Source organism: Sprattus sprattus (assembly GCF_963457725.1).
Source record: "Sprattus sprattus genome assembly, chromosome: 12".
NCBI classification, from domain to species: Eukaryota; Metazoa; Chordata; class Actinopteri; order Clupeiformes; family Clupeidae; genus Sprattus; species Sprattus sprattus.
The window spans coordinates 16,812,354-16,836,204 of NC_137910.1; the positions used below are offsets into that span (position 1 = coordinate 16,812,354).

General features: G+C 44.3%; 1 protein-coding gene and 1 long non-coding RNA gene across 3 annotated transcripts in view; one reads left to right on the forward strand and one right to left on the reverse strand.

The window, feature by feature from the left end:
- The window catches only part of slc25a28 (solute carrier family 25 member 28), a 23,121-nt gene extending 2,472 nt beyond the window's left edge, over window positions 1-20,649 (reverse strand). The window contains exons 1-3 of one of the 2 annotated variants that reach the window (XM_080848991.1): window positions 20,140-20,649; window positions 15,120-15,348; window positions 153-209 (exon numbers count right to left, since the gene is read on the reverse strand). In XM_080848991.1, coding sequence (XP_080705117.1) covers window positions 153-209; window positions 15,120-15,348; window positions 20,140-20,478 — 625 coding nt within the window. In that variant the 5' untranslated portion in view covers window positions 20,479-20,649. Of the gene's footprint in view, window positions 1-152; window positions 210-14,657; window positions 14,683-15,119; window positions 15,349-20,139 lie in introns of those variants that run through there. The other variant, XM_080848992.1, reaches the window with a different exon arrangement.
- On the forward strand, window positions 6,843-7,864 carry LOC308373467. Its single transcript, XR_013968850.1, has 3 exons — window positions 6,843-6,935; window positions 7,252-7,337; window positions 7,756-7,864. It is a non-coding gene; the product is annotated as an uncharacterized lncRNA (long non-coding RNA).
- Window positions 20,650-23,851: the final 3,202 nt, after the last annotated feature.

Here is a 23,851-nt window from a genome sequence, read left to right on the forward strand (position 1 = left end):
ATCAAAGTGCAAAGCTTGACAAGAGAATGAACTTACAAGGCTGACAGTCAGATGAACATCTACTTTTAGAACTGTGTGTGTGTGTGAGTGTGTGATTTTTCGTGTGAGCATGCAACTTGTGTGCGTGTGCTTGTGTGTGTGTGTAGCTTTACCTTCAGACGGGTTCATGGCCGCATCGTGAAGCAATGTGGCGACACATCCTGCTGCTCCTGCAAAACACACACACACACACACAAGGTCAACCAAGAGAGAAACACACGCACACACACAACATAAGGTCGACTGGGGAAAATACACAACCCCTGCATGAGCACCATTAGGGAAAATACCAGGGCTTTGAACCAGAATTTTTTCCCAATTGGTTCGTTCCGAACAGAAACAGTATTTTAACGTTTCCGGTTTTCGTTTCAACCCTAAAATTGACATTCCTGAACAAAAAAATAAAGTTCCTGAACTGGTTAATAGCGTTCCATGTCAGCTGCGGGACATACAAATAAGTAGGCTGATCATTAGGACTTTAACATAATCTTATATGTCTCTATCCTGTTATTAAATATTAAAAAAGGCTACATTATGTAGGCGGCATAACTGTAATTCTGACATTTTGTAAGTATTATACATGAGTTAAGACAAGGAAAATGTATGCTATGTTGTTTTTTGGGCAAACAAAACAAAACAGCATTTGGCCAAACCTCGTCAGGGCCCAATCAATGCATTTTTGTCAACAGAGACAATACAAATATTACAAAACTACAATGGTATCTACATACATCACTCAATGTTGCATTTGGATTTGTTAGTCGCGGGGTCAAATGAATAACGCTGCCGCATAGGATTCTCGCAATGTCTTCCCATCTGAACAAAAAAGTTAAAATGCCAAATATGAAAACTACTGTATAAGCCTACGCTTTAAATAAAGACTAGGGTAGGTTATGCTGGGTAATAGCCAGATAGTCTACTGCCAATGCTAACTGTCCAACTTAGCTATAATTTCATTAACTTGACCCTGCAGATTTTTACAACAATGCATTGGAAATTCGTAGCCTGATAGAATTCCTATTTAAAAACAAACATGTGTGAGATACTTGGTACAATATTTACCTCTTCTTAAGATTGAGTTTGAGAGACTGGTGGATACAGCTTGTGCATAGAATTGATCCGATAAGGCTACTAGCTGGCGGCGCGGGCAAGGTTCTCTATCTACGTGAACGATCACCAATCATATTGCATTTAGGAATCTTGTGAAAGAACAAAAAAATAACGTTATTAACCGGTTACCATTATTTTAGGTAAACGATTCTGATCCGGAACATATTTTTTTTTTTTTAAGTTTCTGGTTTGGTTTCTGTTCCTAGCAAAACATCAAAAGTTTCTGGTTTTCTTTTTCTTTCCGTGAACCGGTTCAAAGCCTTGGAAAATATACACACAAGCATCCATGAGACACACACACACACATCCAAGCACGCACACACACAAGCATCCAAGCATGCACACACACTCACACATTCTTGCATGCACACACACACACACACACACACATCCATGCGCACGTACACACACACGCGCACACACGCACACCCCTGGCAGTGAAAACGCACTGACGGACAAACTAGTGAATGTTATAATATGCCTCACAATAGATGATTCTCTCTCGTCAGTCACATGGGATACATGAAGGAAAACAAATGTTAAAGGGCCTTTAAAGGCTCTGTACTGGCAACACTCCTGTTACCTGGGTAACCATTTAAGTTAGTGTCTATTAACACTGATCTTAGTTAAAGGTGCAGTATGCAGGATTCAGGGCGATCCATTAGCAGAAATGGAATATAATTGGTGTGCTTGCCCGAAGGGAAGCACAGTATTGTTCTTCATAAGTTTTATTAGTGTGCTTGCCCGAAGGGAAGCACAGTATTGCTATCGTCAAGTTTTCTTTATTTATTCTCCCCGTTTTTCTTGCAGCTAACTACTCCTCGCCCGATTGAGCTAGAGACGCCATTCAAACACCAAAACGTCCGGCCCGATCCGGTGCAGGTTGCTATGACTTTTCGTGGCGGTGCTCCTTGCCACTCCTTTTTTATTCCTCTTTTTCATCCCCTTTTTTCTCCATAGACTTGCATGGCAGAACTCTGTGCATTATGACATCATAATAGGCTCATTAAGGCGAGACATGGCAGGTGAATAGGGTAAAAAATTTAAATACAAGGGATCACCATGAAACTTTACCAGTTGATTACATACATCATTACAAGAAAAAAATGTATTACAAGTTTTTGAATTTTGCATATTTAATTATGCTAATTAGGCTGGATCTCATTAAATATGCACGTTTTTGCATATATTTCAGGTACATGAATCTTAAACTGTGATAAAGCCAGGACCAAAATTCTTTTTTTATTTTGTTCATATATCAAATGACAAAAAATACTCAGATGGATTTTAGGATATCTGCTTTTATGACCTGGGAAATCAAAATATACTATCCGTGGCCTTAAAAACCCTATTTTCACCATGATTTCCAGGTAAAATGACCCATAAATCTGGCCAGGAACAATTTATAAATAAATCCATCAGTAGATGTCTTCATAACAATGCTATGTGTGCAACTGGGAAGTGTGGTGCACCTAGGTTCTACATGCAGGCTGCAGGGTTTCCCCCAGGATTTCCTGTAAGGTGCGGTGGCACCTCAGCAGGGGGTCTGGGGGCCCCCCCCAAAAAAAATTTGTATTTCTTAGACGCAATTTCCTGCATTTTAACCGAATTGTGGGCCCAGTTTCAGCTCAATACAGAACTGTACTTTTGTTTCTAAATACGGGACAATGTCATTATTTCAGGTCCTTAAAGGTGTACAAAGTATGGGTCCTCATGAGCTACCTATTTGGCAAAACATGATCGGTGTTATACAGCCACGGTTTAAACCTAGGCTTTTCAACCCATGTTGGGTCCCAACCTGAAGCCCTGTGTTTGCCAGGTTTTTTATTGTTGTTGGTTGGCTGGCTCTTCTCACTGTCTTCCCTCACATCTGACTCTCTTGGTTCTAGGCAGCATTCTCCAGCTCCACTACTACTTGCCTATATTTCATTTCAAAACATTACATGTTGAAATATGATGACAAAATATTACTGTTTACAGTAGCCTACTTCACATACATTGTGTGACTACTATGACTATTGTTACTGACTACTGATACTGTCATCATAAGAAGATTTAGCAAAAGGGGCAGGTGTTTATTTTGGGGATATTTACACTGCACGCATAGTAGCCTGCTTGCTGAAGCCTAATGATGCTGTACAGCGCTTGCTACAACTACGTCATTAAGCAGGGTGCCGCAAAGTGGTCAACAAGTCAAACAAGAGAAGGCGGTGCTGAAAGGCAAAACACACACACACACACGAACGCATGTCCAAGTGGGGTTATGAATTCACAGGATATCTCGAGGTTAATTGGAGAAATGGCTCTTTCCTTTTTTTAGTGAAGTATTTCAGCAAACTCATCTGAAAAAGAGGACAGAGTGAGACGATCTAAATGCATTAGAATTATTATCTTTGAAGAGGACGCGTTGACATTTTGGATTCGAAAATTCCGGCGGGAATTACTAGCTATTAGGCTACTTGTTTAACTGTTCTTGTATTTATTACGAACGAAATCGCTAAGTTGGTCGGCTTGTCCTTAGCCTAACTAATAGATCTATGAGCTCTGCGAAGGTGTCCGCCTATTTTAAAACCACGCAGGCCTCGGACTTGCTACCTTTAACAAACTTTGCTCTGTTGTCATCCGCTACAAGTGCAGGGCTCATTGAGGGACCACACACAGCTGTGCGTTTAGAAATGACCGTTACTGAAGCTTATTTACATTTAGCCTCCCGAAATAGACGCAATGTGAGAAACCAGCCGTCTACGTCTACAACATATTAGGCCTACGATGTAACCCCTGCACAATGTTCAACAACTTGTTCTCACATGTAAAATAAAATTAATTCAACGTCACGTAGGCTACCTCTGATCCAGTTGTTCGGTTTCTAGTTTGAGGGCCAGTGTGTCAGAAACGAGAGAGGGGGCGGGGGGAGTATGTAAACCGGCTGTGGTAAGCCGTGGATGCCGTGGAACGCTGATCAAGTGCGGGAAAGGCAGACGAATCCTTTGATGTGGCAAATAACACACCAAAAAACAGGGCTCCGATTTTTTCCGATGCGTGGCGGGGAATGACGAAGGTGCGGCGGCCCGCCACGCTGAAATGAACGTAGCGGAAACCCTGAATGTGTACCTAAAAATGAAAAAACACTCATTTTGAGAAAACCGCATTTAAAGACAACACGTGGTGCACTGAGCGAATCACGTTAGCAGAAAAGCGCCGTCAGCCAATGAATCCCTTCAGAAAGTCAGGATTGGTTGCTGAAAAGAAAGGAAATGCCCATATTTGGATTACACAGCCTTCTGATCGAGGCTCATAGCTTTAAAGTCATTCCAGACATGAAAGATGTCGTGTAAAAAGACGAAACGCTGAACGTGGTTCAAGGGAGAATTCTTGGTAAAGTTAGGAGAAAATGGATGCCGCGGCTGAACTAAATGCAGTGAAACAGACACTTAAATGTGTAATTTTGACGTTTTCTTTGTGGTAGTATGAAAGATAACAAGTTAAAGAGGCAAACTAGCCCAAAATCTCAAATTTGACCAGGGCATGAAAAAAAATCGATATTTCACCTGCCGTGTCTCGCCTTAAACTGGCTTGCACCTGTGCTTCTCACTGACACCTCCGCCAATCCAAGGAACCGCATTTTCTCTGTCCCTCTCAATTCAACTTTGAAAAAGAATAAGAGGAACCGTATTTCTCTGTCCCTCTCAATTCAACTTTGAGAAAGAATAAGAGTAACTACAGTTTCTAACCTAGCTACCGTATTTCCACTTCGTTAAGGTGAGTTGAATGGCAGCATTTTCAGTGTACTGACTAGGCCTGTCACGATAACACATTTTTCTGTGCGATTAATTGCCCCAGAAATTATTGCGATAAGCGATAGTATTGCCGTTTTGACACCATTTTCAACTTATATAATGATAATGGCATAATAATGCAAGTACACCCTTTCGAAGATCAATAAACTTGTATTTTTTAAAGAACACTGGAACTGGACATCTGGAAGACATTTAAAATATCCAGAATTAATTAACAAAACATCCAAAAACAATAAATACAATTATTTTAACCAAAAATGCTCTTGAATAAAAACCAAACACACGTATGTTCTCCCAGGCAATTCGAACTGGCTGTCAAATGTTTGCAGCATTCGTCGAAATGCAGGCTTTTCCACGGTTCTAAAGGGCATCATCTCTCTAGCAATGAAGCGAACTACACAGTCAGTGAGCGCGCACCATTTTGCGCTGTCCTGTTTGTACTTTGTTTGCCGACTAAACGCCCCAGTGATTGTGGACTGTTGGGAAGACGGAGACTTCCCATCTGATTGTTTTTTCCCAAGCTGGGAAAACTGCATCGGGTGATTGTGTTTTAGGTGAAGATGCAGGTTTGTTTTATTGCCGCGTTTTGTTAATATTGTTTTCAAACAAATGCGACATGTCGGCTCGCATAGGTTATTTGGTTCGCCCCGGCCGTTGGGTTTGAAGCCGAAGTGCTCCCACACGGCAGCTGTCGCGTTCGGCTTAGACACCAACTCCATCTTTTTATTCTTCCAAATGTTTTTTCTCTTGCTCTTCTCCTCTCGGGACTTTCATGCTGCACTCTGCACTGTGCAACGCCAGGGCTCCGCCTCCCACATAGAGACCAATGCTACAAGTGACTGACACGTGACGAGGGGGTTCATTTATTGTGCCCTCAGCTCGGCCTTTAAGGCGGCGCTGCAGGAAATAATAACCATCACCAACTGAATGCCTAGCCCTGCGCGCTACCTTGAAGAATTCAGTTGGGGCAAAAAAAACACCAATCCGCCGAGAGGGCAGATACACCGGATTAAAAACTTTTGATATCCAGTTACTTTGAAGCGTGCGAATGGAATTTATTGCAGCCGGCAAAAAATTAATCGCTCATTTTAATTTATCGCGCAATTAATTGATTTATTGCATATCGCGACAGGCCTAGTACTGACTGAAATTAATTTTAATGGAAACTGATAGTGTTAGCCGTGTTTATAACATATAAATTAACGTTACGTTAACGTTGGAGACGCCATTTTCCTTAATTCAAGTTGTGAAGTAATTCATGAATTTAGTTGTGTGGATATAGTGAGCTAAGGCTTGTATTCCCACTACGGTAACGTTAGCTATCCTAGCTGTGTTAAGCAGAGCTATCCTAGCTGTGTTAAGCAGCTGTAACATCTGAGTACGGGGCTAAAGGCTAACTAACACTACGTAACGGGAGTATCCACTGGCAGTTTCAGCTAGCCGTAACGGGGGATCATTTTCCTTAATTCAAGTTGTTAAGTAAACCTGTGAAGTAATTCATGAATTTAGTTGTGTGGATATAGTGAGCTAAGGCTTGTATTCCTACTACGGTAACGTGAGCTATCCTAGCTGTGCGGGGCTATGCAAAAGTTGCTTATACTGAAAGAATGGTTAACTTGTTGTGGCCGATAGCGTGAGTTAACATTAACCCGTGTCCTGGGAGCATAGTCAGTGGGCTGAGACCGTCTATCTTGCTTAGTTCTCGAGTTGATAGTTACCCTGCAGCTGTGAAGCTAATTTTTTGAAGGAAGCTGAACCAGATAATAAGAAACATATAGCCGTTTGTTTCCAACGCGGGAAGTTGCACATTTAATAGTATTTTACGATTAAGTTCTCAAAAATATCATCGAAGTTTGCCGGCGTGACGTCCAATCAAAACCGCGGATTGGGTATTTCAACCAATTGCGTTTCTCGGTGACGCATCGTCACACCAGGAAATGCACATCGACTTCATCTGACGCTGGAAAATAGCTGAGATACAGCTTTGAGGTAAGAATTGTTTAACTTCGAGTGGATATTTCAACACATGACTATTTTTCTTGTCATAAATGAAACCTGTTTAAGGCTACATGTTGTTAATTTCGTCAGTATAGGGTGTGAAACATTGATTACAATAGACGTGAAGCGAGATCCCCTCTCCTCATATGAACATGGCCATAGGCGTCTACTGAACAATTTTCTCCGACAAAGTCTCTCCTCCCGTTAGTCCAAACGACGAGCTTAATTACAACAGTCAGACAATTTAAACATTGACAACTGCGTAGCACTTCTGTGAACTAACTTATGTCTAATAATATCTCTACAGGTAGCATCTTAGGCTACAAGACCCCACATGACATCCATCAGATCCCTCGTCCATCTGACTGGTGCAATATATGCCACTTCCTCTCGGTAGGCTATTTCATATTTTAATTGTTTATTTTTTTTCATGCATATGAGGCAACCAGCTGGGAGTAAACCACATGGCAACACAGACAACATGTAGACAACAAACTCATGCCAACATAATGCATTTACTGTGATGCAGTTTCACATGTAATATGACATGGTTTGTAAAGCAATGTTTGAAATTGCAGTTGCAATACAACGAAGTTATTTTCAGGGGATCTAGTGAAGGTGGGGTCTGTTGTAAAGGTGACCACGTTAAATACAGGCCTAAAGTGCTGGGGGAAAATCCTTTTGTATCCATAGTACGGCCCTTGGGGCTTTATAAAAAAATTGAAATGACATTTAAAATGAATTGTTCCTCACCCCTGTTGTAATCCCCTGCTATATTATAGTATATTTTAACGAAGTCCTTTACGTTCAGGAACAAAAACATTGCAGCTGAGTGGGGAAATCCAGAAACCTCCACCCTGAGGTGATCAAGCAGAGCCAGTGGACCTGTGGCCATGAAAAGCCACATCTTGTTAACCTGGCTTAATTTGACTTATTGTCATATATTCAGTGGACTGTTCTTTTATTTACTTGCGAATCAACGTCACACAAGGAAGGAATACTGCATGTTCCCTTTGTAAGACATTGGTTTCGAGATACTGTTTCTTTTTAATAATGTTCATTTATTGTATCTTGGAAATTATCTGAATAAAATCCAATAACAGTCATCACTGTCCGTGCCTTGCTTTATTCAGGGGTCACTTCTATTAAGGTTATGTGGCACCAGCCTGTCAAGGGCGTTTGGCCTTAAATATTTCACACAATCACTGAAGATTGCTAAGAAGAGGTTCAAGCAGGTGTCAGTGTGGAGGCCATGGACCTTAATGTCTCAGTAATTAAGGAGTTTCATCTACACCATTTCTCTGTCATGTCAATGTCTTGAGTTACTTGCTCAAACCCTGTTGGGTACACAGACCTCATATAATACAGGCGAAAAGGAAATCATACTCTGAGTACAAACCTTCACTGTCCTTGGCTGCCTTTTCTTTCCCTTTCGTGCTCTTTCAATGTGCTTCATTGGTGAACAGCATGTAGCATTTGCGGTGGTATCCTATTGCCATATTAGCTGGCAATTCCTGGTCTTATTCCAGATTTAAAGCCTCTAGGGCATTTCTGGCCACTTCCCCCTCTTTGCAGGGTTGCCGGTTCAGCCATGAATGGGCACACTGCAGGAACTTTGACCAACTTATATTTGAAAATTGTACTACTCACTTGACAAAATGAATTTATTTATTAAATGGGAACTTAATTTGCATTATCATACATTAAGAAAGTCATTGACTTTTTAACCATAGAAAATGATTGGAAACGCAAAGATGAGGCAACATCACCTACTCCAAGACTTTAAGTAGAGAAAATTGTGTTTTAACATTCAGTAATAATGTATTACACATTATATATAATGTGCCTTATCTAAAATATGTCACTCCAGTTGCAATCTCCCCTCCAGACAGCGACACCCGAGGTTGCTTACGTCTTGTTCTCATTGAAACGCACGGTCTCAAATAGTTGCCCTGAAAATTCGCCCGATCAAAAAACAGAGACTTTACAACGATATGTTCGCCAAATGTGCACGAAACGAAGGTGGAAACAAAGCAAATACAGTTTGGTGTATTTTTATGAATCCATCCTTAAAAAATGGGCTTCACAGCTGGACGGTAAGTATTAAATGCACAATTCGGGGGTCCAGCCCACCACCTAGCAGGGCCGTGTCTAACGAATGGGCTGACCGGGCTGCAGCCCCGGGCCTCGCCACCAGGGGGGCCTCAGGTCGCCCGATGTCGAGTGAGTCAACGGCACTGCACCGCGCATAACATTAGAAACATTCAGAGTGAAACAAATTATAATGCGCGAAAATGTCCGGTCAAAGAAAGCACGAGAGTGGGGCCAAAAGACTGGTCCGTGGACCGTGACCTTCTAATCGCAAAAGCCCTCAAGTGCAAAGTAAGACTGAAGAAGATGAATTCACATTTCTAAACTTTGCTTTGGTTCGCACCACATCATTAAGACAGGGATAAACGCTTTTAATAACGCGCTTTCAAATACGATGATGCAGGTAACAAGCCAGGCTTCCCGGTTCCATAGGCCTAATAAAACGTAAATTCTTTCAGCAATTGAAGATGTATGAGTTCTTATCTCACGCATATCGCTGCAGATTAGGCTAATTAATTGAAAATTATAGACAAATTATGTGCAAGCCAGTTAGACATAGCTAAGTGAAATGTTTTAGCTTAGCTATAGAATCTTCCATTTTCGCAGTCATGGTCAAATATTAGTGTAGAGGTTTTCACTGAAGTTTTTTGTCAGATCAGCAGGACTAAATAGGTTCTACACTCAGTCCAGTTTGTGAGGTATTGCGCAATCTGAGATGAAGCACAGCTCGTCGTTGCCTCATCGTCTTGCTGTCTCCTGTCTGTTTGAACAGGACATGCGCAAATTCAGCGATTTTGATTATAAAACTGCTCGAAATGATTGGAATCATGCAGAAAATACATTTATATCACAGACCAGTAGACAATATTTATTTCCTTTGATCGTTATTTGTTTTTTTACTTTAATGATGACAGGTGAAGCTCTGCCTCCCCTGACCGCACGTCGGTGCTCTCGCATAGAAACGTGGGCGCGGAGCCAAGCTGTTGCTTCACTAATAGGCATATGCTTAATCAATTCGTTATTTCATTCCCTGGCTATTTAGCCTAGTTTTTGCTTTTGAATGAATGGAAATATGTATACATTTGCATTATTGGTTTATTATTGTCTACAGTGTAGTCTACTACATACATTCATTTTATCCTTGGCTTTAAACTGATCATATTCATAGAGTGGTTCTGTGGACTTTAAAACACTGATGTGACAGTGCACCTGGCGTGGGTTTGTGTGCGTGTCACGATGTGCGTCGGGGCGATATAGGGGCCTCATCCTGGTAATTAGCCCCAGGCCTCAAAATGTCTTAATCCGGCCCTGCCTGGGAGTAATGATTCATGAGAGACCTTGAATCATTAGGTTAACTGAAAAACGTTTGAGGATGTACCTGGACACAGCGTAGTACAAAAATACAATGTTTGTAACTATAGGTCGCAAATGAGTATGACATGCTTTGCTTCCGCGTAAAAAAAACCTGCTGTGCTCCTAAATTTCTTTGTGTGCTCCTAAATGTTTTCATTTAGGAGCACATGTGCTCCTTGGGAAAAACCTTAGCGTAGAGCCCTGCAAATACTCTACTTTTTTTCTCTCTCCTTCTTTCTCTCTATCCCTCTCACTCTACTTTCTCTCACACTCCATCTCTCTGCTTCACTTTTTTTTTCTCCTTCTTTCAATATTTTCCCTCTTCACTCTCTCTTTACTGTCTTTATCCAGAGCCACTCTTGTTCACTCTTTCCACTCTTCTTTCTTTCTTCCACTCTTCTTTCTTTTCTTCTTTCCTTCTTCCACTCTTCTTTACTTTCTTCACTCTTCTAGGAGACTAGGAGGGGAAGAGACTAATTCCAAGGCACTTGTTCTCTCTGTCATGGCCGCAACAGAGCAAGCACACTCTCGCAGTTCGTTCACGAAACGCATTCTAGTTTATTTATTCTCCCCGTTTTTCTTGCAGCTAACTACGCCTCGCCCGATTGAGATAGAGACGCCGTTCAAACACCGAAACGTCCGGCCTGATCCGGTGCAACCTGCTATATCTCATCCCCTTTTCATCCCCTTTTTCCCCCATAGACTTGCATGGCGGAACTGTGGGGCATTATGACATCATAATAGGCTCATTAAACTGGCTTGCACCTGTGCTTCACTGACACCTCTCACTGACACCTGCGCCAAGGAACCTATTCTCTCTGTTCCTCTCCATTCAACTGTATAACTAGGAATATTAAGAGACACCTTCCATACCAGGGCTCTACAGTGCGAGTATTTCACTAGCATAAATAGGTACGTGCGAACTTGAAAAACTTGTATTCCCACTACCGTAACGTTAGCTATCCTAGCTGTGTTAAGCAGTGCTATCCTAGCTGTGTTAAGCAGCTGTAATATCTGAGTACGGGGCTAAAGGCTAACTAACACTACGTAACGGGAGTATCCACTGGCAGTTTCAGCTAGCCGTAACGGGGGATAATTTTCCTTAATTCAAGTTGTGAAGTAAACCTGTGAAGTAATTCATGAATTTAGTTGTGTGAATATAGTGAGCTAAGGCTTGTATTCCTACTACGGTAACGTGAGCTATCCTAGCTGCTCAACAGTTTATTTTGTTGCTAATGTGGTTGGAGAGGATTAAGCGTGACCGACAGCGTGAGTTAACATTAACCCGTGTCCTGGGAGTAATGATTCATGAGAGACCTTGACCTCAAACTGAAAAACGTTTGAGGATGTACCTGGACACAGCGTAGCTGTTGTAGTGTGCTCAGTTTTCGAAAACTAGACTGAAACTAAGAAGGATAACTATGACTAAATGTGACTAAAATAGCTGCCAAAATGAACACTGAGATAGGGGACCCCTTAATCTGCAATTCATGGTTGCTAGCTCTAATCAGATGTACTAACTAGGCTTATAAGAGAAGACTAACTTTTTTATGCCATCGAACACCAATAACTAGAACTTATTTGACAGACTATAAACCAATGTGATACACGTGCTCTCTAGCTATACAGTAAAAGTGTTGCTTACGTTAGATACTAGACCTACAGTCTAACTCTAACTGCATTAAGTCTAACATATAGGCCTATCTTACAATAAACTTTAAGTAAAGCTGGCTATGTAACCGCATTCATTCCAATATTGTTGCAGAGATGTTTCCTTTTACCAAGAATATAACAATTTCAACAATTCACTTAGCTCAGTAAGTCAGTATAACGAAACTCTGGAACTATTATGACCAAATGCCAAATTATGGTCTAACACACTAGACCCTTTCACAATAAACAAGCAAACAAGCAAACAAAAACAGAACAACAAAGATACCCTCATATGTCTAAACGTCAGTGGAGCCAAAATATAATGGTTGAGCTTGGTTGCTTGCTAACATATATTGGAAGAAGGCCCCACTACACTGATTGAGTAGATGTAAATACATGTTAATTCATAGGCACTTGTTCTCTCTGTCATGGCCGCAACAGAGCAAGCACACTCTCGCAGTTTGTTCACGAAACGCATTCTAGTCTTTAAACTATATTTGTATTAGTGTATTATCAACTGTAACTATGAATTCGTTCCTTGATTCCGTAATCTTAGAATGAGCCCTTTCTATTTACTTAGCGGATCCTCTTCCACAGTCTGGCATGTTGCATCGCCATGTTTCTACAGTAGTCCAGAACGGACCAACCAAAATACTGGCACTAGAGAGGGCCTTTTGCGTTTTATGGCACCTGATGGCCACCGTAACTTCTCATACACGCTTGGAAAGGTAGAAGTGTACAGTTGGTTGAAATCTTCAGCCTCAGCGCTGTATACTGTACCTTTAATTTTACATCTGTGTGTGTGTGTATTTGTTTGTGTGTGTGTGTGTGTGTGTATGTGGATGTGTGTGTGTGTGTGTAAGTGTAAGTGCCTCACTGCAGTATACAGTAACTTAAATTTAACGACCCATGACCCATAGTGAGCCTCAGGCTCGTAAGGTTACTAAGGTCACTAGCCTGCCGCTTCTTGCACTAATGCTTTGATGGCTTTTTTTCACTTCAAGAAATGATATGGAATTGCCAAGTGTGTGTGTGTGTGTGTGTGTGTGTGCGTGCGCACATGCGACCAAATCATTACGCTGTATTTTGGATAACTGGAGTGCATTACCACTACCCATGAAAAGCATAGAGAACAGGACTAAGCACTAGGACACGGACAACTGACTATACAAATCCTGTTACAGGCACAGGCCTAGGCCTGGCCCTAACACACACACACACACACACACACACACACACACACACACAGCTGGCTCTGCTCAGGGTATTATGTGTGTGCTGAATCAGACCTAAGGAATGGCATTCTGCTGAAAAGATCCTTTTGTTCTCTTTCAATTAACAAGAGGGCACACACACACACACACACACACACACACACACACACACACACACACACACACACACACACACACACACACACACACACACACACACACACACACACACACACACACACACACTCCGTAGACCCTGCAGAGTCAAGCCAAGGTCATGGCTAAAACCGGGTCATGTAGCCACCATCTGCTTTTAACATTACTCACTCCTACACAAACACCCACTCACACACACTCAGAGTGTACCAGGAGACTGAGTTGTTTGTGAATTGACCTCTACTCGCTCAAAAGGAAATAATGGGCAGAAAGAGACAGAGAGAGAGACAGAGAGAGAGAGAGAGAGAGAGAGAGAGAGAGAGAGAGAGAGAGAGAGAGAGAGAGAGAGAGAGAGAGAGAGAGTGAGAGGGCCAAAGAAACAGAAATAGAAGTGGCTTCTCTGTGGATGCTGAGTCATGGCTGGTCTGGGCGTGTTCAGTGGAGGAGAGAAGAGAAGAGCTCCCTCTGCTGATGGGTCTAGAGTACAGCGGCAGTCCCACATGAACAGTATTACCCAACCTAGATTACACAACCGGATTACACACCGGGTAATAACACCAGCACCGATCTGTAATTAGGGCTAATCAGAGCAGTTTACCTTCACACGCATCTTCCTCCACAGACCTCAGATTTACTTTACTTTACAAGCATCTGCTTCCTCAGGCCTCAGATTTACTTTACGTTACTTGTGTGTGTGTGTGTGTGTGTGTGTGTGTGTGTGTGTGTGTGTGTGTGTGAGTTTGTGTACCGTTGAAGAGGTGGCTGTTGGCCCCAGGGTGTGTGTGTGTGTACTGTTGGCAAAGTGGCTGTTTGCCCCAGGGTGTGAGTGTGTGTGTGTGTGTGTGTGTGTGTGTGTGTGTGTGTGTTTGTGTGTGTATACTGCTGGCGAGGTGGCTGTTTTGCCCCAGGGTGTGTGTGTGTGTACTGTTGGCAAAGTGGCTGTTTGCCCCAGGGTGTGAGTGTGTGTGTGTGTGTGTGTGTGTGTGTGTGTGTGTGTGTGTGTGAGTTTGTGTACCGTTGAAGAGGTGGCTGTTGGCCCCAGGGTGTGTGTGTGTGTACTGTTGGCAAAGTGGCTGTTTGCCCCAGGGTGTGAGTGTGTGTGTGTGTGTGTGTACTGTTGGCAAAGTGGCTGTTTGCCCCAGGGTGTGAGTGTGTGTGTGTGTGTGTGTGTGTGTGTGTGTGTGTGTGTGTATACTGTTGGCGAGGTGGCTGTTTTGCCCCAGGGTGTGTGTGTGTGTGTGTGTACCATTGGCGAGGTGGCTGTTGGCCCCAGGGTGTGTGGGTGTGTGGGTGTGTGTGTACCGTTGGCGAGGTGGCTGTTGGCCCCAGGGTGTGTGTGTGTGTGTGTGCACCGTTGGCGAGGTGGCTGTTGGCCCCAGGGTGTGTGTGTGTGTGTGTACAGTTGGCGAGGTGGCTGTTGGCCCCAGGGTGTGTGTGTGTGTGTGTGTACAGTTGGCGAGGTGGCTGTTGGCCCCAGGGTGTGTGTGTGTGTGTGTGTGTGTGTGTGTGTATCGTTGGCGAGGTGGCTGTTGGAACCAGGGTGTGTGTGTGTGTGTGTGTACCGTTGGCCCCAGGGTATGTACTGTATGTGTGTACCGTTGGCCCCAGGGTATGTGTGTGTGTACTGTTGGCGAGGTGGTCCCAGGGTGTGTGTGTGTGTGTGTGTGTGTGTGTGTGTGTGTGTGTGTGTGTGTGTGTGTGTGTGTACCGTTGGCGAGGTGGCTGTTGGCCCCAGGGTGGATGGCGTCGCTCATTTTCTTCTTGAGTTTCTCGTAGCAGGCGAAGTAGAGTGCATGCGCTGGCCCCGCCCCTATCGCCGTGGCGTTGAGTCCCCTCATGGGTCGCCACGCTCCCTCAGTCCGCATGATCCGCCGCAGCGCCTCCAGAACGTTACTGTACCGCGCCGCTGGCTCTGGCTGCAAGCTCTGCATGCGCGTCTGAGGACACACACACACACACACACACACACACACACACACACACACACACACACACACACACACACACACACACACACACACACACACACACACACACACACACACACACACACACACACACACACACACACACACACACACACACACACACAGCAGGGTGAGTACAGTCAGATACAGCACAGGGGTTTTACCAGGTTATAATCCGACTTCTGCTAAGCTTCTTTTGCCTTTGCAAGACCACACACACACAGACACACACACACAATTTCTTCTGCTTCTGGGAAAGCTCACATGAGGACTGGATTTTGAGGACAATGAACACCACTTCAGGGGGAATATGTGTGCATGTGAGTGTGTGTGAGATAGTGTGAGTGTGTGTGCAAAGGAAGATTGGTAGTGCACGTGTATGAGGCATGATAGTCTGTGTGTGTGTGTGTGTGTGTGTGTGTGTGTGTGTGTGTGTGTGTGTGTGTGTGTGTGTGTGTGTGTGTGTGTGTGTGTGTGTGTGTGTGTGTGTGTGTGTTCTGCTTGTGGGTTCACGTGGAGGGTCGGCCACATTAAGGGTCATCCCAAAGCAAATAGCAAGGAGGGGTAGTGGGTTATGGGGGGTAACAAAGGACTTTGAAGTGGCATGTTAAACAGCTGTTTAGTGTCTGTGCAACACCTTAACTCACGTCACTTTCAGGTGCCGTTCTGGTTATAAGGTGTTATAAAGTCCTCCATCACTGTCAGGTGTTGTTGTGGCCACATGGTCGCATTATTAGTTAATCATGTACAACATATCAGTGGAACTGAATTAGCAGCACACGCAATAGAACTGAGGATGGAAAAGAAGTAAACCTACATAAGCATGTGTGGGTCCGCATGTTAGAGCGTATGGGAAAGTTAACCTACATTAACGTAAATAAAACATTACATTTAGCTCCACACCTAATAACAGTAGTAAAAAGGAAAAAAAATCTAAAAGTGCCCTCCACTGGATCACACCCTATCCCTTCATTAGGAGTGCCCTCCACTATACCACATCCTACCCTTCATTAAGAGTGCCCTCCACATCCTACCCCGGGGGTCTTTCCTAGAAAAAAAATCACAAGGGGGAAAACACCCATGGCGAGCGGGGGTGATGGTGATGATGGTTTCCCCCCCTTCCAGGGTGCGGAGCTTTTGAAAATCTGAGGTAGAAATTGATCATTCTGAGGCTTGTGAAGGACCAGTATGTTGACTCATATAGTAAGGCCATATTACTCAAAATGGGCAAGTTACCACAGATGCAGAACATTACATACATTGTCAGACATCCCAACCTGCAAAAAGTCATTTCAGGGAGGTATTCCATTTCAGGGAGGCCTACGTTTTTCTGTTCTGGTCCCTAAAAGTAATAAAAGTATAATATCTTTCTATAGGCTATAGCCCTATGCAATGCTTTGTTAATATATTAATTGTTAATTAATATTCACATGAAATGAAACTTGTTGAACTCACCTCAACATGTCTTTTACAGTCATTTAACCCACCATGGGCAATGCTGAAATCACTGTTACAGATAGTATAGCGTGCAAGACTCTCATTGTGATTTACTTTTATAAGACAGGTGTACACCTTTGTATAGTCTGTTGTAAAAGGTCTTATATTTTCTTTCTTGGGGGCACTCTCAGATACACTGAACTGATTAATTTGGTTCGGGAGAAGAGATAAAAGCCCGCCCACAATGAAAATTGATTTGTTGACTTAGTGAAACAGGCCAATCAGGATGCTCCTGAGGCACACACGCACACTGCCTAACGCAGTCTCTAGATCCCTCTCCCTCTCTGTTGTGCGCCACTACACAGATGCAAACGCGGTTTGGAGCACGTCTGTCTCCTGTGAGCGGTCTTGCTCGCTCGCTCTAGATTCCGGGAGATTTGAAGTAATGTGCGGGCAACAGGGAGTTGTTATCAATTTGCGGGAGACTCCCGACTTGGGATGTCTTCAATGTAATGTATATAGACTACGTATTTCACAACCAACATGGCGGCGTCAAAGGTGAGGCGAGTCGGAACAACAACAAGATGGGAGTTGCGTGAAATAGGACATTTGTACCCCTGCTAACCGACATTTTGCCACATTTTTCGTATTTGTGGAAATATTTCGCTGTTTACTACAAACAGGAATGCTATTTTCCTGGCATCAATTTTATGTATTTACGGAAGAATCGATCGCTGAGGAAAAGCTATATGCTGGGGATTAAGCTAAAATCTGAATTTCGACAAGTGGGCGCTGGGCTGAAACAAGGAGGAGCAGCGCCCCTCTTTCCCGGATTAGATTAACCCCTGCTTCCCCCTTCATTAAGAGTGCCCTCCACATCCCACCATCATTAAGAGTGCCCTCCACATCCTACCCCTTCATTAAGAGTGCCCTCCACATCCTACCATCATTAAGAGTGCCCTCCACATCCTACCATCATTAAGAGTGCCCTCCACATCCCACCATCATTAAGAGGGCCCTCCACATCCTACCCCTTCATACAGAGTGCCCTCCACAGCCTACCATCATTAAGAGTGCCCTCCACATCCCACCATCATTAAGAGTGCCCTCCACATCCCACCATCATTAAGAGGGCCCTCCACATCCTACCCCTTCATACAGAGTGCCCTCCACATCCCACCATCATTAAGAGTGCCCTCCACTGGATCACACCCTACCCCCTTAATTAAGAGTGCCCTCCACACCTTACCCCTTCATTAAGAGTGCCCTTTACACCCTACCCCATAATTAAGAGTGCCCTCTGCAGCTGTGTGACTATACAAACAGAGTCACACTCAATGACAGAGAGTGGTGGGTCGAGTTTGAGAAAGCCCCTGTGTGTGTGAGAATGACAGTGTGAGAGAGAGTGCATCAGCCAGAGAGGGTGAATAGCACACGGAAACAATACATCTGCCGTCAGTGAACATCCTCATTCACACACACACTCACACAATACGTCAGTGAACAGTCTTATAGCTGTCCATTCTGTGCGCTCCAAAAAACATGCTGCCCCAGGAACACGGAAAGGAGAGGTGTAATTTGATAGGCTGTTGAGCCCTTATCGACAATCTTTCACTAGAATCGTGGACTCTACCTTTAACTTAGTGCCGTTGGGGAGATGGATGAAAACAAACACACTCTCTCTCCCCGGCACACTCATCCAGTCACACACCTCTCTCTCACCGGACGTAGCGTCTGTGTGTGACATAAATGGGAAACAGTCAGAGGGACAAGCTCTTTCTTCTGCCGGCTACAGCTGACAGACCCTCCACACACACACACACACATCCGTGCCTCTTCTCTGAAAACACAGGCACACTGTCGGAGAAATACACAGACACACGCCCCTGACACCTGTGAAGCTTTCAGCCTGCCTACTGAAAATCCTTGAACAACCAGAGGGTTAAGCATGAAAGCACCACGAGAGGCTATACACACACACACACACACACTTCATGTCAGCCTACAGTGGAAGTGTTTGCAGTAAATATTTCAAACTGCTTATTAGCGAAGCGGAGGATGCCTCAGGCTCCCATCAGAGGCAGGGCGCGCTGCTGCCGAAGAGACCGCTCGACTGGCAACACGCGTCGGGCTGGCGGACAGACAGGTCAACAGATCTGCTCGGATGTATGTAATGTCACCCGCTCCACTGCGCCGGCGCATCAGCCCGTGGATGTCAACACGGTCGTCGCTTTTCACGTGACTAAACTCGTCCCAGCAGAAAAAAATCTCACACGTGGTCATTTATGCAATTTTACATGATAGCGATTTACCAAACAATACCGCATGACTCTGCCTTTCCGAATACAGCTCGCCAACTATAAACTAGCAACGAACTACACAAGCGGTTAGACTTGCATTCGTTTCTAAAAAACACGAAACCTAAGATTTGCTACGTCCCCTTTTCTTTCGATAGGTTACAGACGTCACTATGTTATATGATGCCTCGCGCTACACTATGCAGGGGTTCAGGCACGTGACTCTCCAATCGGGCAGTTCCGCCGGGCAAACGGGGCGCCAGTCAGGTTTCCCAACGGGGTGCCGAACCTGACCGACGAGAGGAAGTGCCCCGCTAGCTTCCCATCCTAAACATGACATGCCATAGCCTCCTTCCGGGACAACCAGACTAGATGAATGTGTTCATATAAGCTAGCCATCCAGCTAACTAAGGTTATAAAAATAACAACTTACTATGAACTAAGGTAAAATAATTGTCAGACACCCTTGTATTTCCATACGTCTACACATGATCTAACTTGCTATATAATGTGCATTCACTGACTCCTGCCAGAGAGCTGTCCTCTCAAGTTGATCAAAGTTTAACGTTAAACGTTCGCTCACAGCTAACATATGTTAGCTAACCTCACTTACCCGGCTAGGAGGGTAAAGTTTTAGATATATAGTAGCAGGCGACAGCGTACAAGCTTCCTGGATACGTAACAACTTCTGAACCACATTATCTAACAGTTCATAATAGTATACAGTAACCTTGTATCTTGACGGTTATGAAACACTTAACTAGCTACTGACGACGTTAAATAACGCTGCTCATAGCTTGCACACTTCTCTGGTGTTAGCTTAGCAGCTAGCAGTGTAACATTAGCCACGAGTGACTTCGACCTTGCCAAGCGACAAACCAATTAGCCGTCTGACTGCGCTAGCTAGTTCATAACTAATGTCAGCTCACTGACATTGCTCGGCAAATAGGAAAACGACACATAAGGTCACCTTACATTCATAACACAACACTCAACGAATGTCGTTAAATCATCTTTGTGAAATTACCTTCACACAATCTATAGGAAACATCAAGCAGTGCTCCATAATTCCAGCGACAGCCCCAGCTAACATGTGGGTGCTGGTAGAGGCGCCTTGGGGCAACCCCTCATAGTCCGGTTCCGAAGAGTCCAAGTTGTCCATGGATCCATGGACCTGTGCAGTCTGTACTTCAGTTTCTCCTCCTATCCGCGGTGATAAACTTCCAACGAAGCTCTCGGAAACACCCAAGAACCTGCCGCCGAGCCATCGGATTTCAGCCTCGGCTGAAGCTCCTGCTACACCGGGTTCTCCACCGCCTGGCTCCGCTGTCATTCGCCGTCTCCTTACAAACCCATCCGCTTCCATTGGGCACCAGATTAACAGTCTCTCTGGCAGATACCGAAATCGCGGTCCGAGTTAGTTTGTTTTAGTACTGATTTCGTGGTGTCATTACAGCTCGGGTTGTTTACAATTTAATTCCTCTCCTCTCCCGCCTCCAGAAACCGGGAGGGAACGACATCCACGCTCCGCACTCTAGACGGGAAGGCCGCACTGAGACAGGGGACACCGCCCACAATGCGGCGCCTTCATGTTCATTGGCTCAAAAGTGAAGGCAGAGCCCACATACGTTGCAACACTAACTCTTTGCATAGGCTATCGCACATGTCAATCAAATGACCCATCCTTACCTACCTCATCTGTGCCAGATTCACTTTCCGAGAAGAGTTTTGCTGCTTCCTTAAACCGGGAATTATGTGTGAGTTGGGCAGGCACATACCATTGCGCTGTCATGGATTCATTCATAAAAAAGCCAACTTCCCAGTTCTCATTCCACTTCGCCACCTGTTCTCGCGGCATGTGTGGCACAAGCCTGAACTCCTGAAGAACGCTGAAGAAGACTCCTCACTTGAGCTACTTTAGGCTACTTAACAAAATGTGCCACTTCTAATCAGTAGTAAATGTGCTCAGGTTAAGGCTGCTATCTCCCTACAGATCTAACGAAATGGGCTGAGTGTCGTGTCAAACTATGCTTCTATGGTGTGCTAGGGGACAAGGCTGCCTGGGCGAGGATAAAGGATGGAGAGGATGCAAATGTTTCTGTGAAAACAGCCCACACGTAGTCCCATGTAGTAACGCCTGCAGTGTGTGTAAGAGACGGGACGGGGGCGACCAACGGGGAAGATAAAGTTATACAGGCTAGGGAACGACTGGCTAAGTTTCTAAGACAAGGTAGACGTGCTGGGACATCAAAACAACAAAGTGGGACACTGTTGTTGCTACCTTTGCCACGTAAGTCAACAATTTGACTACCGGCTATCATCAGTTAGTGGGCTGGCTAGCGACTGCATTAGGCTATTTGTAACTTTAAGTGGTTATCCACCATCTGGCTAAATACAAAAAACAGCTCTCTAATTAAGGTAAGATGAAACGAAATATTTGCGCTCTACCATGTCTCAACGTAGATTCATGATAGATAGTTATCTAGCTGTCGTCATAGTCTCCTCAATTTTACTGTTATTCAACAGGTTTGACCTCCCAACGCCCATGAGCTCATCACCTCCACCACTGTCCCCATACACACCTCGCCTCCTGCCACCCCCAGCCAACCACCCCAGGAGGCAGCAGCATGCCCCCCCCAGACCACAGCCCCAGCCTTTCTCCTACACCTGTGCTCTCAGTGATGCAGGTGGACCATGACCTGGTGGCCTGGATCATGGTCTACCTCACCAGCAGAAACGTTCGTGAAACTGCATGGAAGCCTGTCGGATGTGCTGTTGAGCAGCACCAGCACCCCCCAAGGAACTGTGCTGTCACCTTTCCTGTTCACCCTCTGCACCTCCGACTTCGGCTTCAATTCGAGTACATGCCATACAGAAGTTTTTCAAAGACTCCTCCATCATCCGCTGCAGCACAGACAACAATGAGGCAGCGTACAGATATCTGGTGGTTTGTAGGGTGGTGTGACACCAATCACCTCCAGCTCAACATCTGAAAGACCAAGGAGCTGGTGATGGACTACACACATAAACAACAAACTGAACTGGACTGAGAACAGTGAGGCACTTTCTTCCTGAGGCGGCCCAGGTCCTTCAAAGTGTGCAATAGGCTGCTGCAGATGTTCTACCTGTCTGTCGTAGCCAGTGTCCTATACTTTGGCGTGGTGTGTTAGGGGGGGGGGGGGGGCATCAACACAGGGGATGCCAACAAAATTAACAAGCTGCTGAGGAAGGCTGGCTCCGTGGTAGGAACTGAACTGGACAACGTGGAGGCGGTTGCGGAGGAGAGGACGAGGAGGAAGCTGCATGCTATCCTGGAGAACCCCTCCCATCCCCTCTATGAAGAGCTAGCGCATATGGGGAGCACGTTCAGCCACAGATTGATCCCTTCTCGGCACCCCACAAAGCGCCTTGGCCAGTCCTTTGTGCCAGTAGGCATCAGGCTCCAAAACTGAACACAATAACTTTTATCTAATATCTAATATACGCCAACTGAGTTGTACTAATCTTATTTTATTTATTTTTATTTAAATTTGTATCTATTCATTTGTATTTGTATGAATATACTTGATTCATATTTCCTTGCTGCTGTTACACCTCAATTTCCCTACAGAGATTAATACAAGTTTATCTTATCTTATAATAGGAAAAAGTGGAAACCCTCAGTTTGCCCGTGCCGCTTAGCTGCTTGGCCTTAAAATACATAAGTTTTACTAGTTCAAACTAGTTAAAGTTCAAATTAACACACCATGGCAACTGCTAACTGTTGACATGATTCGCAAGAGTAAACTAGTTAATAGCTTGGTTAACATGATTCCCTAGAAGTAGTTAGGATAGTTCATAGCTAGGTTAACATGATTCCCTAGAGATAGCTAGGATAGTTCGTAGCTGGGTTACAGATAGTTTGGATAGTTCATAGGTTAACTGGCAAAAGACCAGGCCGGGGTTTTTATTCTATAGTGTCACGTTAAATACAGTCAGGTGGGAATACACGACATACATGAATGAATCTTTATAGAAGACTGAGTGGGAATAAAATATCATTATCTATCCCTATGTTGTTTTTACCTAATACATTAACAGGTTTGGTATGCATCTCTCTCATCTCACACACACACACACATGAGTCTGGACCAGGGTGACTATATGGGTTAAATATTCAGTGAGCGAGGTTGTGTGTGTGTGTGTGTGTGATTAATACATCTGATAAATGTTAGGGAAGCAGCTGATGGGTCTGATGCTTAATGGCTGCCTTTTTGAGCGATATAATACTAGAATGTTTGTGTGTGGCTGCCTTTGTAAACCATATAATACTAAGGGTAGGGTCGATATAATACTAGAATGTTTGTTTGACCTGTGGATTCCGGAACGTCACTGATTTTATCAGAGGAATAAGGCATGTCGGTAACAGACACTTGTGTTGTTTGCATGTGTGTGTATGTGTGTGTTTGTGTATGTGTGTGTGACTGCCTTGTGCTCTTTGAACTTCTTCTCCCTATCACCACACAAATGTGAGCTCTTATCAGAGATAACCACAGCGGCACAGACCACTGAACTTTAGGCCGTACAGCAGTACTGTACCACTCAGTTAATGCAAGTTTATTGTCCCAGAGAATGTGTGTGTGTGTGTCAGGCACGTGGACAGGGAGACCCCAAGTGTGTGTGTGTGTGTGTGTGTGTCTGTTCAAGCACTTTCCCTTATCCTCTGACTTTATAAATGCCCTTTAAGCAGGATACGTTTT